The 13,953-nt window shown below is 43.7% G+C and overlaps 1 protein-coding gene across 2 annotated transcripts in view; it reads right to left on the bottom strand.

Moving 5' to 3' along the window:
- Positions 1 to 9,474, bottom strand: part of LOC140190792 (uncharacterized) — a 62,299-nt gene extending 52,825 nt beyond the window's left edge. For both annotated transcript variants that reach the window (XM_072247632.1, XM_072247631.1), the window contains exon 1: positions 9,332 to 9,474. In XM_072247632.1, coding sequence (XP_072103733.1) covers positions 9,332 to 9,346 — 15 coding nt within the window. In that variant the 5' untranslated portion in view covers positions 9,347 to 9,474. The remainder of the gene's footprint in view (positions 1 to 9,331) is intronic.
- Positions 9,475 to 13,953: the final 4,479 nt, after the last annotated feature.

Genomic DNA, 13,953 nt, shown 5'->3' on the forward strand with positions numbered 1-13,953 from the left:
GCTCAAGTTGATTTTCTCCAAGTGCTCTAATTTGCTCCCACATCCCAAAGTTTTGTGAGATGACAGGCTGGCCTCTAGAATCTGGGTTAGTGGAAATGTGGGTGAATGTAAGGATTAATATAATTGGATGTTTGATGGTGAGCAGAGGAGATGTGGTAACCTGGCAGCTGTTTATGCATGATGTATGACTTAACTCCATATTCCCCCTTACACTCTGCAACTTTTCACCTCCTTGTTTATTAAGAATCTATCTCTGCCTTCAAAATTCAAAGACTGCTTCAAGTTGGGTTGAGTTGTTCTTCGACCTTGGCAATTTACTTGCAAACATTTCATCACCGTGCAAGAAGACACTGTCAGTGTGCTGTTGACTACAGTCAACAGCGCACTGACAATGTCTCCTCGCATGGTGACAAAATACCAACCATCTGAGCTACACATCTTCCGAATTATTTTTAACTGCTCCCAGTGTCCCTCAAGGAAGAATATTCCAAACACTCTCACAGAAGATTAACAAAGAGAACATGGCAAATGACAAATGATTTCTGAAAATCTATATGGATAGCAAAAACCCACATAAAGAGCTGATCAGCAAAATTGAGACCTGTGGTGTAAATGGATCAAGGATGGCATGATTTAAGGGGAAAAAAATGATTTCCTGTGGAAAATAGCAGTTTTTCTGACTGGATTTTTATCCCTGAAATACAAACGTATATTAATGAGTATTGATGTGTAGAGTAAAATTTCAAGTTTCAAACAATATCAGACAGAGGTATGGTAAGCTGAGGATGTGAATAGGCTGATAGCACGGGCAGGCAGGTACCAATTTAATATGGAAAATTAGGCACAGAAGATATTTATTCAAATGGTTGTAGGAAGAGAGAGAGAGATTTCAGCTAGATCTTTTGAATAAGAAGCATATATTTCTCTCCATGAACCAAAGAAAATTGAGAGGTGATTTTACAAAGCTGCACAAGAACAAGATTGGTTTAACCATAGTACAGCACTGGGCAGGCCAGTCAACCAATAATGCCAATTTATATCAAATGTCCTCCTCCTGTCTATTATCCATATCACTCCATTCACTTCACATTCATGTGTCTATATAAATAAAGCATCTTAATCTCCACTGATTCCACACCTACCCTAGTAACCTATTCCAAGTACATATCCTGGATCTGTGTAAGAAAACTTGCCCTTAATATCACATTTAAACTAACCCATGATCTTAAAAACATGTCCTCTGGTGTTTAATATTCTAAACCTGGAGAAAAAAATTTTGTCTACATCATCTATACCTCTCATAATTAAAAAAAACCTTTATCAGGTCTTTTCTCAGGTTCTGATACTCTAGAGACAGCAACCCAGGCTTGTCCAAACATACTTTAAATTTGTGCCCTCTAATCCAGGCGGCATCCTGGTAAAAGCTCTTCAGCATGCTCTCCACATCCTTCCTATAATGCAGTGACCGGAGCTACACGTAATGCTCCAAACGTGGTGTGACTGAACTTTATATATCTGCATCACGATGCCCCATTCTTGTACTCAACATCCCTACCAATGAAGGCAAGCACGTTATATATCCTTACCCACTTGTGTAACTACTTTCAGTGACCTATGTACCTCTGTACCTCAATGCTATTAAAAGGCCTGCCATTAGCTTTATACTTTCTCCTATCATTTGACCTCCCAAAAGGTAACACCTCACACTTGCCCAGATTAAACACCATCTGCTATTTTCCTGCCAATATTTGTAACTTATCTCTATCCTGCTGTATTTTGGATACTTCACAACTCCACCAATGTTGGTGTCATCTGCAAACTTGCTAATCCACCCGTCTACATTTTCCTCCAAATCATTGATAATTATCAGAAACAGAGGTCCCAGAACACCACTGACCACAGACTTCCAGTTAGAATATCAGCCTTCCATCTCTACTCTTCCACTTCCTATGGTGTAAGGAAAAAATTAAATGTGATTCCTCCTTGGTATATGTGAAAACAAAGTGGAAGTCTGGAAAACAAAATGGTGTTAGCTTGGAGTGGGATTGTTTTGGAAAGTACAAGAGAACCAGACTACAACAATGTTTTGAGAAAGGGAGTACAAGTGAACAGCCATAACAGTAGAAAATGGTGAAAAACATGTTTTTCTGAGAAAGGCGAGGTCATTGTGCAGGTACCAAATACATAGAAAGGTACCAGCATAAGGGGTTTTTGAAGGGAATAAAAAGGGGCATCTTCTTGGAGCAAGGGAGAAGAGTTTTGTCTTAGGCTAGGTGGCTAGTGCTAGGAAGATAGTAAGTCAAGTCAGAGTGAGACAGAGTGGGACAGCGTGAAAATCTGTCAACATTCTGCAAATCAGCTCATTTAGAGGATGATAAGTATTACTTTGATTTCTGTACTGCTACTACTTACTGCTATAGAGATTTGTTTTTTCCTTTTGTATTGAATTTGTGCTAGTTCTAATAAAGTGTTTACTTGTGGCCTTGAACACGTGTGTCGTCTCCTTTGTTTGCGAATACCCTGAACTGAAGCAGGAGAGAACACAACAAATTTTAAAATAATTTTCATTTACATATGGACAAGCCAGTTCAGAATCTAAACTTGCAATTCACACTGGATCCCATGCATCCTTACGTTCTGAATCGACCATCCATGATGACCCTTATCGAATGTCTTTCTGAAGTCCACGTACATAGCATCTACTGTCTTACCCCTACCAAATTGCTTTATCACCTCAAACAAAAACTCTTAGCAGAATGGCAGAATTGGAATCCAGTGGATTACAGCTGACACTGAAGTTGTTGCTTTGCAACAGCAGTATAGTGCAAAGACATAAATTACAAAATAAATAGCTTCTCCAGCACTGACATGCGGTTCAGTGTTCTATAATTACCTGGATTATCCCCATTCCCCACCTTGAACAAAGGTACAACATTTGCTACTTTCTAGTCCTCCAAGACCTCGTTTGTTGCCAGAGAAGACACAAGGATCCTTGTCAATTCCTCAACAATCTCCACATTGGGACAAAAATGGATCAGCTTAACAATACAGAAATACAAATTCTACAGCTCTGACGTTACTCCCCTTTTAGAAATTGTTCCACTTTCAAACTGACAATAGTTCAAATCAATTATTTTAAAGATTAGCTTTATTTGTCACATGTACATCGAACCAAACAATGAAAAGCACCATTTGTGCCATGCGGTGGGAGTTGAACCCCACCTGGAGAATGCGGGTACTGTAAAGCATTCTGCTATCCACTATGCTACTATGCTGCCCTCATCCTGAACTACTCGTTACAAGATTCAATTAACATTCAAAGAACACAAACTATTTTTAATGCTTTGTCAAACTGAGGCCTCATCTAAATTTGCAAACATATCCTTCTTTCTGAATACTGCAAAAGGCCATTTCTTCATTTATCTGTCACAGATTCAGTTCTTTGCTCTCTAAATGCATCCCACATCCACCATACTGCAAAATTATTATTTAACAGAATCAGAATACCATAACATCTGTACTACAGTTCAACTAAGGACAATTCATTGGGCTAAATGCCTTCACTTTTCTGGTAACTGATTAGATCACTTTCTATGTATAAATTGTGAAAGAATGGATTTTCATTTCAAAGCATCTTTAGGATACCCAAAGCGATCTTTTATATAGCCAAATACTACACTCCCATGAACAGCAAACAGCCAGAAAACTTGTTCCAGATGATATTAGTTAAAGGACATGCGCGGGTCAAAATATTATGAGAAATTCCCCCAAATAAATATTAGCAGGAAATTTTTTTTACATAACTGCTTGGGGTCTTTGTTTAATATTTAAGAAACTCAATCCAATAATAGTATCAGAATGTCATCCTAGATTACGTGCTCAAATTCTGTGATGTGCCTTAATTCAAAGCCGTCTTATTTAGACACAAGAATATCAAGTGCAATTAAATTGTAATAAGTATTTAAAAATTCTTCCATATGAACTTCCTGAATATGATGCTTTCTTAGTTTACTATCCTTGGTGTATAATCAAATATCTGACATGTTACGTCCCTGGTTTCTCCCTATTTTTGAGATAGTTATTGACAATTTAAAACTTAAATATACACCCTATTATTTAAATGAAAGGAAAACCCACCAATTACCTATAATATTTCATGAAGGTGAAATGTTTAAGGGGAACATGAGAGGAAACTTCTTCACTCAGAAGGTCGTGAGAGTATGGAATAAGCTGCCAATAGAAATGGTGCATGTGAGCTCGATTTCCAAGTTTAAGAGAAGTTTGGATAGGCACATGGATGGTAGGGGTATGGAGGGCTACGATCAGAATCAAAATCAGGTTTATTATCACCGGCATGTGACGTGAAATTTGTTAACTTAGCAGCAGCAGTTCAATGCAATATGTAATCTAGCAGAGAGAAAATGCTAATAATAAACGAATAAATCAATTACATATATTGAACAGATTAAAAATGTGCAAAAACAGAAATACTACTGTATATTAAAAAGAAGTGAGGTAGTGTCCAAAGATTCAATGTCCATTTAGGAAATCTGATGGCAGAGGGGAAGAAGCTGTTCCTGAATCATTGAGTGTCCGCCTTCAGGCTTCTGTACCTCCTACCTGATGGTAACAGTGAGAAAGGGGCATGCTCTGGGTGCTGGAGGTCCTTAATAATGGATGCAGTCTTTCTGAGACACTGCTCCCTAAAGATATCCTGGGTACTTTGTAGGCTAGTACCCAAGATGGAGCTGACTAGATTTACATCCCAGTACAGGCCAATGGTAGTAGGTAGTTTAAATGGTTTGGCATGGATTTGATGGGCCAAAGGGCCTGTTTCTGTGCTGTACTTTGACTCCAAGGAGAAATCAGCAAATTAAAACGAAGTATTTAGAGAGCTATTGCTTTTAAATTTACATTGATGAGAGATAATGTTTCATCTGCACTTCATTTATGATAGATCGGAGGAGTGCTGCTCACCTGTCCTTCCCTCCAGTCTCCAAATGGGGGTGGAAGTTGATATATGATTAATCATCAATTAAGTACCATACATTCTTTATGTTGCAAAATATTAAGAAACATCACAGAGTACAGAGTGGACCATGGCATGCACATAGAAAATCTGTGCCTGATGCAGCCTCCAAGAACTTGAATTGAGAATACTGCACTGTGCTCAAGGTTGCAAAACCCACTACTGCAGCAAATGTTCACTGCATCAGCAAGTGTGCAAATGATCAATAATACACTCCCCTCATATCTACAGCAGCTGTGCCAGAACCACTAAAGGTGCAGCTAATGCACAAAAAAATTACTGCAGCAATCGAGTGAAATTTGATTTTTGCTTACATCATGATAGCATAGTGAACAGAATCATCCAACAGTCGCCACTGCCAGGTTTGACCTTGAATTCCAAGAATGATCGTTAATCCAATCCTGCATACATTCAGTTAAAGCAATCTCATCTTTGCACCACATTTTAAAAATTGAAGTAATAAAGCACGTTTATAATAAAAAAAATTCTTGCTGTGCTTTATAGGCATCTCTATTAAGCCACTTAAACATCACAACAGATGACTAAAGCTTCAGTCAAACAGGTAGACTTTGGGGTTCATCTTAAAAGGAGGCACAGTAAGAGAGAGAATGAAGAAAAAATATTACAAATCTCAGAACCAAAGCAGTAAAAGTGCGAGAGAGCGGGGGGGGGGGGGGGGGAGAGAGAGCTGGGGAGGATTGGAGGGGGAAGTGACAGTGAGGGGAAGGACATGAGAGCGAGGGTGGAAGAGAAGGAAAAGGGGAAGGGAGGGGAAGCGAAAGTGGGGGGGAGGGGGACGCGAAAGTGAGGTGGAGGGGGACGCGAGAGCGGTGGGGGAGGGGGAAAGTGAAGGAGAGGGGGAGTGGGGAAAATGGGGGAGAGGGGGGAGAGGGGGAGAGGGGGGAGGGGAGAGGGGGGGAGGGGGGAGGGGAGAGGGGAGAGGGGGGAGGGGGGAGAGGGGAGAGGGGGGAGGGGGGAGGGGGGAGAGGGGGGAGGGGGGAGAGGGGGGAGGGGGGAGGGGGGAGGGGGGAGAGGGGGGAGGGGGGGAGAGGGGGGGAGGGGGAGGGGGGAGGGGGGAGGGGGGGAGAGGGGGAGAGGGGGAGAGGGGGAGAGGGGGAGAGGGGGAGAGGGGGAGAGGGGGAGAGGGGAGAGGGGAGAGGGGAGAGGGGAGAGGGGAGAGGGGAGAGGGGAGAGAGGGGGAGGGGGAGAGGGGGGGAGGGGGAGAGGGGGAGAGGGGGGAGGGGGGGAGGGGGAGGGGAGAGGGGGGGAGGGGGGAGGGGGGGAGGGGGAGAGGGGGGGAGGGGGAGAGGGGGAGAGAGAGGGAGGGGGGAGAGAGAGGGAGGGGGGAGAGAGAGGGAGGGGGGAGAGAGAGGGAGGGGGGAGAGAGAGGGAGGGGGGGAGAGAGAGGGAGGGGGGAGAGGGGAGAGAGAGGGAGGGAGGGGGGGGGAGAGAGAGGGAGGGGGGGGGGAGAGAGAGGGAGGGAGGGGGGAGAGAGGGAGGGAGGGAGGGGGGAGAGAGGGAGGGAGGGAGGGGGGAGAGAGGGAGGGAGGGAGGGGGGAGAGAGGGAGGGAGGGAGGGGGGAGAGAGGGAGGGAGGGAGGGAGGGGAGAGAGAGGAGAGAGGGAGGGGAGAGAGGGAGGGGAGAGAGGGAGGGGAGAGAGGGAGGGAGGGGAGAGAGGGAGGGAGGGGGGAGAGGGGGGATGGGGAGGGGGGATGGGGAGAGGGGAGGGGAGAAGAGGGGAGAAGAGGGGAGAGGGGGAGAGGGGGAGAGGGGGAGAGGGGGAGAGGGGAAGGGAGGGAGGGGGGAGAGGGGAAGGGAGGGAGGGGGAGAGGGGAAGGGAGGGAGGGGGAGAGGGGAAGGGAGGGAGGGGGAGAGGGGAAGGGAGGGAGAGGGGAGGGGAGGGAGGGGGGAGAGGGGAAGGGAGGGAGGGGAAGGGAGGGAGCGGAAGGGAGGGGGAGGGGGAGGGGGAGGGGGAGGTGGGAGGGGGAGGTGGGAGGAGGGAGGAGGGAGAGGGTGAGGAGAGGGAGCGAGAGGAAAGAGTGGGTGAGAAAGAGAGAAAAAAGAGTGAGAAAAACAGAGTTGTTGGGCAACAAGTTTTAGAAAAGGTTAGTGTAATAAACCTGATACTGATTTACTGGTGACAGAGAGTAACTTCTAATGATATAAGGAGGACTGATACCACTAGGATTGCTTCCCTCCCCGAGCTCCCTCAGAATTCAGCAGCGCGAACTGTCTGTGTATGTCCTTGCAAGACATCCAAAACCAGAACAAGCAGCAAAGAAAATGAAAAAAATTAGAGCCAGTGTGAAAAGACAGGCCACAAGGTGAAATTTTGTTTCACTAACATGAAGTCAAAAATAAGGTGGGCCAGAACTCTAATGTTGTTAATCAGAGATGTTACAATGGGGGAAATAATTTACATCCACGCTCATCCCACCTTCCCGCCACCTTCACACTTTTTAAAATGTATAGCATTTCTGTTTTTTTTTGCACGATTTTTAATCTATTCAATATACGTATACTGTATAAAGCGTACTGAATAAGATATATTTATTTTTTTTCTTCTATTTCATGTATTGCATTGAACTGCTGCTGTTAACAAATTTCACATCACATGCTGGTGATAATAAACCTGATTCTGATTCAGATTCTTGTCCTTGCCCACCGCCCCATGAGCCTCCACATCCAATATATCATCCTCTACATCCCACCATCTCCAAGGGGATCCTACCACAAAACATATCTTTAATTCCCCCTCCACTTTCCACAGGGATTGCTCCCTCAGTGATTCCCTTGTCCATTCATCCCTCCAAACTAATCTCCCTCCTAGCACCTATCCCTCCCTGCAAGCAGCTTAAATTCACCTGCATTCAGGATCGCAAGCAGTCCTTCCAGGTGAGGCAACACTTCATCTGTAAATCTGCTAGGGTTGTCTATTGTATCCAGTGCTCCCGATGCGGCCTCCACAACATTGGCGAGACCCATCGTAAATTGGGGGGCCACTTCATCGAGCATCTCTGCTCCATCCGCCAAAAGCAAAACTTCCTGGTGGCTAAACATTTCAATTCCAATTCCCATACCCCTTTTGACATGTTGGTTCACAGCCTTTTCTTGTGCCACAATGTCTCATGGTGGAGGAGCAACACCTTATATTCTGTCTGAGTTGCCTCCAACCTGATGATATGAATATCAATATTTCCTTCTGGTAAAATTTATTTCCCTCCCTTCTTCGATTCTCCACTTTGTATTCTGACTGCTTCTTGCCTGCCTATCACCTCCTTCCCTTTCTCCTATGATCCATTCTCCTATCAGATTCCTCCTTATCCTCCTTTACCTTTCCAACCCACCTAACTTCACCTACCTCCTTCTAGATACCCTACTCCCCCACCCACCCTTTTTTTTTATTTTGGTGCTTTCTCCCTTCATTTTGGGTCCTGGCCTAAAACGTCGACCGTGTATTTATTTCCATAGATGCTGCCTGACCGGCTGAGTTCCCCCAGCATTTTGTGTGTGTTGCTTTGGATTTCCAGTATCCGCAGACCTTTTTTAGTGTTTATAATATTTGTTAGCTTCTAACTAAGTTAGAAGTTGCTAAGAAGCTAATAAATATTATTACTACGGTTAAAACTTGCAAAGCAATACAATACCGCACTTAGCCTTAACGCGTTGACAGGCCAAACTTTTCACACACAATGCATGCGTTATATGCGCTTTACTTGGCCGAACACTGTTTAACTACAAATAAACCGAGAAAAAAATAATTCCAGGGATTAAGTTTTGAGGAAAATAATTTGCTCTGAATTTAAACAAAAAACAAGAGCTCCAAAATTGTTTATAACTACGTGTACCGCGTGACTAATCTCACATTCTCGGGAACCTAGTGCTGCATCAGTTGCTTTTTTAATGCGTTTATTACGAAATCCCCGATAATTTCACGTTATGTTCACACATGTCCAATGTGGTCTCTGGTGTCTACAAGAACATCGTAAGCTAAATAACCTCGGTCCTTTCAGATGGCCGGGAGTTGCCTGCGGGACAGAAGGGGGGGGGGGGTTCGACTACACGCGATTGCAGACTTTCCTGCCATTGCACCAGGGCAAGCCTAAGAAATTTGTTTAACCCGGAGAGACACTGAGTGGACAAGAGGTCACCAGGGCGCGCTGACGATCTGAGAGGGTGGCCCAGAGTTAAGAGAACTAAAACCCATGTGAAGGCGGCTGGAAGGGATACCCGCCATTTTAGGAATGCCTCCTAGGCCGCTGGCCCGCTGCCCGCTCAGCCTGCACCGAGTACGGTACTCACAATGAAAGCGGTCATATCCCTCCTCCACTTCCGAGCAGGAACCCCGCTCGACCATTTGGCGGTTTATTGGTTAAAATGTCAGCATCGGCGCCGCCGACTTCATTTTGTGTGTGCTCGTCATCGGTTTCAAGCCGACGGCGAACTCTGCCTACGTCACCTTCGGGCCCCCTCCCGAACCCCGGCTTCGGCTCCTCTTCCGAAAGTAGCCGAATCGGCTTCGGCTCCCCTTCCGAAAGTAGCCGAATCGGCGCCCGGCTCTCGCAAAGATTTACGAAGTCGCCACGAAGGCTCGTTCTGGTGTTGGCGCTGCGCTAAGAGTCTGCAACTTCCGACAGAATCGACTGGCCAAGGTTATATAACCATCTGAGGACAGTCGTACGCTGCATTAAAGCAGCCAAGTCCTGACGAAGGGTCTCCGGATGTTTATTCCCCTCCAGAGATGCTGCCTTACTGAGCTCCTCCAGCATTTTCTGTCTGTCACACATACATTAAACATTTTATTTCGACTCGGTGAATCTAAAGTAGTCATGATCGTCCGAAGGGTATCCTCAGACAAATGCACAGTTGACTACTGAAATTTTACTGCATTGAAAATTAATCGAAATATTTTTCTAAATTGGAAAATAAAAACGAAGCGCGTTTCACCAGTGCATTGCGTCCTAAAGCGCTTTATAATTAAATCGGCCCTGCTTGAAATTGTTTTTATTGCTATTATTAAATTGAAGAGATTTTCGATTAACAAAATTCTTTCGGGTCTTTATTTCTATTACAGTTGCTATGAAATAAAATTTACAATTAAATAATCTTAAAGGAATTAGGTGGGCCAGACTTTGGAGAGCGAATTTAAGAATTCCAAGTTCCTTAAAATAAATTAAAGAAAATCTGCTTCATCAGCATGAAGACCGAAAAGATTTCGTATATGAAAATATAATTTTTTTTAAAAAAATGAATTAGTGTTTGTATCTTAAACACAGTTTAGAATTACAACTTTCCGACTGTCTACAATTAATCAAGATCTTGCAAAATGTTACACTTGGATTAAGCAATGTCGATGTTTAAAGCGGGATTAATACCGTTGTAAATAGCTAAATAATGTAGTAATTTAAGAGTAAAATCTGAAGAAATAAGAGAACATACGTAAGACAGAGGAAGGATTTCACCCGGTTTGTAGTGGTTAGGTATCCATATTAATTTGCAGACCTACAATTTTTTACTAATATTTGTTGCACATCACAAGGAATTATGTTAAGAGCAACCTTTCAGCGTGCTCTGCTGCTAATGATGAATTGAAATCTTGGGTTTCATGGCAGTAGTGTATTTATTTGGCTCTTACTGAGGCATACTCAAATCTAGATTTAGGGAACAATGGAGACCACGTTTGGAGGGGCAATCCTATCCTAGCGTTTTATTTCAAGCATCGACTCATCCATTTAAATCAATGAGACTGATGCTATTCTGATAGTATCTGATAAAAACACACACTAAAATTGGAAAGTTTTAGAGTTACCATTAGTCCTGGGGCCCCTCAAATCGACAGGCGCTTTACCGGAATTCCGATATAATTCTGAAACGTACACAAGTTGACCAGAAGATGAAAGATAGGCTAGAAGGTTTATTGGATTTATTCAAAGTAAGAGAGCTTTATATAGATAGGAATTATACAGTTACCGTCATTTCTCATATTTGTAAGTTTCACAACGTGCAGTCGATTAAAGGAAAATTAATTAGCTTAGCTGCAGCAAAGTATCTACAATCTGAACCCACTTCATGAAAACAAAAGTAGGCCAAGCCCCAAAGGGTTGTTCTACCAGTCGGTAGGATCTTGCAGATATGACACTTGCCTGCATATCTACCTCAATGCGTTTCTTTTAGACATTAAAGATCTCTGCCAGTAGGAAAATAAAAATTAATAATTTTCAGGTATTGTCTGCCACTTAAGAGGTGGCAGGTGGACTGTACTGTAGGGAAGTGCATGGGTATGCACTTTGGTGTAAGGAATAAGGGCATAGACCATTTTCTAAATGAGGAGAAAATTCCCAAATCAGAGATTCAATATCCAAGATTGTCGAATGTCTTTTCCAGTACACAAAAGGGAACAAAAAAATTGTTATTCCGGATCCAATTCAGGAGAAGCAAAATAAAAACACAAGATGAAGAACACAATAACAATTCAGAAAGCACAATAAATATAAATACCTCAGGTAGCTTTGGAGCGGGTCCAGAGGAGGTTCACAAGAATTATCCCAGGGATGAAAGGGTTAATGTATGAGGAGCGTTTGATGGCTCTGGCCCTGTACTTGCTGGAATTTAGAACAAGAGGGGGTTTCATTGAAACCTATTGAATATCAAAAGGCCCAGACAGAGTGGACGGGGAGAGGATGTTTCCTATAGTAGAGGAGTCTAGGACCAGAGGGCACAGCCTCATAACAGAGGCACGTCTATTTGGAACAGAGATGTGGAGGAATTTCTTTAGCCAGGGGATGGTAAATTTCCACGGACAGCTGTGGACGCCAAGTCACTGGATATACGTACAACAGAGGTTGATAGGTTTTTGACTAGGAAGGGTGTCAAAGGGTATGGGGAGAATGTTGGAGAATGGGGCTGAGTGGGATCATAAATTAGCCATGAAGGAATTAGGGGGCAGACTCAATGGGCCTAATGGCCTAATTCCGTATGGGTAGCCTCCTACTTCATGACATGAACATCGATTTCTCCAATAATCATTCTTCCAGTAATTTTGCCCCCCTCCCAGTGCTCTCTTTTTCCATTCCACTTTCTGGTTACCTCCTACCCTTTTCTTTCCCTCACTTCCCCATCACCTCTGTCTGGTGCTGCCCCTCCTTCACTTTCTCCCATTACCAAATCTTTTCTCCTATCAGAATCCTGTTTATTCAGCCCTTTACTTTTTCCAGCTATCAATTCTCAGTTGCTCACTTCACCTCCCACTCCTGTCCCCTCCCCCCAGAAATCAGCAGCCTTCTCCCGTACATCACCTTCTAGCTTGTATTCCTTCTGGTTTCAGCTAAATAAAAAGTTTCAGCCAGTCAAAATAAGTTCAAAGCAGGTTCAGCCAGTTCGAATTGGTTTCAGCTAGTTCAAAACTGGTCAACCCGTTTTCAGCTGGCTCAAACTAGATTCAGCTGGTTTGAACCGGTTTTTGCCCTCTCTAACGGTTTTAACCCGGTTTCAGTCTAGTCAAACCAGTTCAAACTGGTTTCAGTCGGTTCCAAGCAGAGCTTAAGAAAAAGTAAGGCTTTGGACACGATGTTCATAATATAATAGAATTCATCCTGCAGTCTGAGAGGGAGAAGCTAAAATCTGATCTATCAGTATTACCGTAGATTACAGGTAATTACAGAGGCATGAGAAAGGAGCTGGCCAAAGTTGATTGGGATGGGACACCAGCAGGACACAAGAGGATGGAGGAGTAGCAATGGCTGGCGTTTCTGGAAGACATTTGGAAGGTGCAGGATAGATTCATCCCAACGAAGAAGTATTTTAAAGGGAGGATGGCGCAACTGTGGGCTGAAAAGAGCAATCAAAGACAGCATATAAACAAAAGAGAGGGTTTCTAATGTTGCAAAAAGTGGTGGAGAACTGGAGTATTGGGAAGCTTTTAAAAACAACAGCAGACAACTAAAAAGCAATAATGAGTTAAAATATGAAATATGAAGGTAAGCTAGCTAATAATATAAAGGTGGAAACCAAATGTATTTTTCATATTCAAGATTCAAAGATTCAAAGATTCAAAAAACTTTATTGTCATTCTAACCGTACATCAGCTCTGCAGGGCAGAATGAGACAGCGTTTCTCAGGAGCAGTGCAATCATAACATAACAAACGCAACACTAAATAATAAACATAACAATAAATAGTAAAACACAACAGCCACATGTCAGTTAAAATCAAGTTATAAGTGTCCAGTGCGAGTTAAAAGTGTCCAAAGCAGAGTCAGGTAGAGCAGCTATTTAGCGGTCTGACTGCCCGTGGGAGGAAGCTGTTTAGTAGCCTTGTGGTTTTAGTTATATGTATAAAGAGTAAAAAAATTGCAGGTTTCTTTAGGTTGTTTTAGCTGGGGACGGTAAAGGGGATAAGCTCCCAGTACGTATTAAGTGCTCCCAATGGCGTATGTCTCAAATAGCCTCTGATAACCAAGTCCAGCTCCTAGCCTTCATGCATGGTTTGGCTACTAAGCCCAGTGGAAACGTTTCCACTGAGAAGGGGCAAAGGTGTGTTGCCAGCACCTTAATGCCAGTCGCTTCGGGCTGATGGGGCTCATCAGCCGTGGTTGGCAGCTCATCTAGGAGAAGGAAAACTCTGATCTCAAACCTCCATTGCCTTGTGGCTATACTGGCTCATGGGAAAGGCTTTGGGAGTAAAGCCCAAGGAAAAATCTAGAGCTGGAGTCCGTAAGGCAGTGCCCTACTGATTTCAATGCTGACTGGCAAATCCTGAGACATTGCTGCTACCAAACGGTATCTGTCTTTGCTGTTCCTTTAGATTCGTCAACTGCATGGAGAAGGGGAGTCTGCTGCATGGGCAACAACATACTAATGGCTGGGGCATACATCCATTGTCTTCCCCTCTGTTGTTTTAATGGGATAGAATCAAAATGTCCCATT

The sequence above is a fragment of the Mobula birostris genome, chromosome 31 (assembly GCF_030028105.1).
Source record: "Mobula birostris isolate sMobBir1 chromosome 31, sMobBir1.hap1, whole genome shotgun sequence".
Classification (NCBI taxonomy): Eukaryota; Metazoa; Chordata; class Chondrichthyes; order Myliobatiformes; family Myliobatidae; genus Mobula; species Mobula birostris.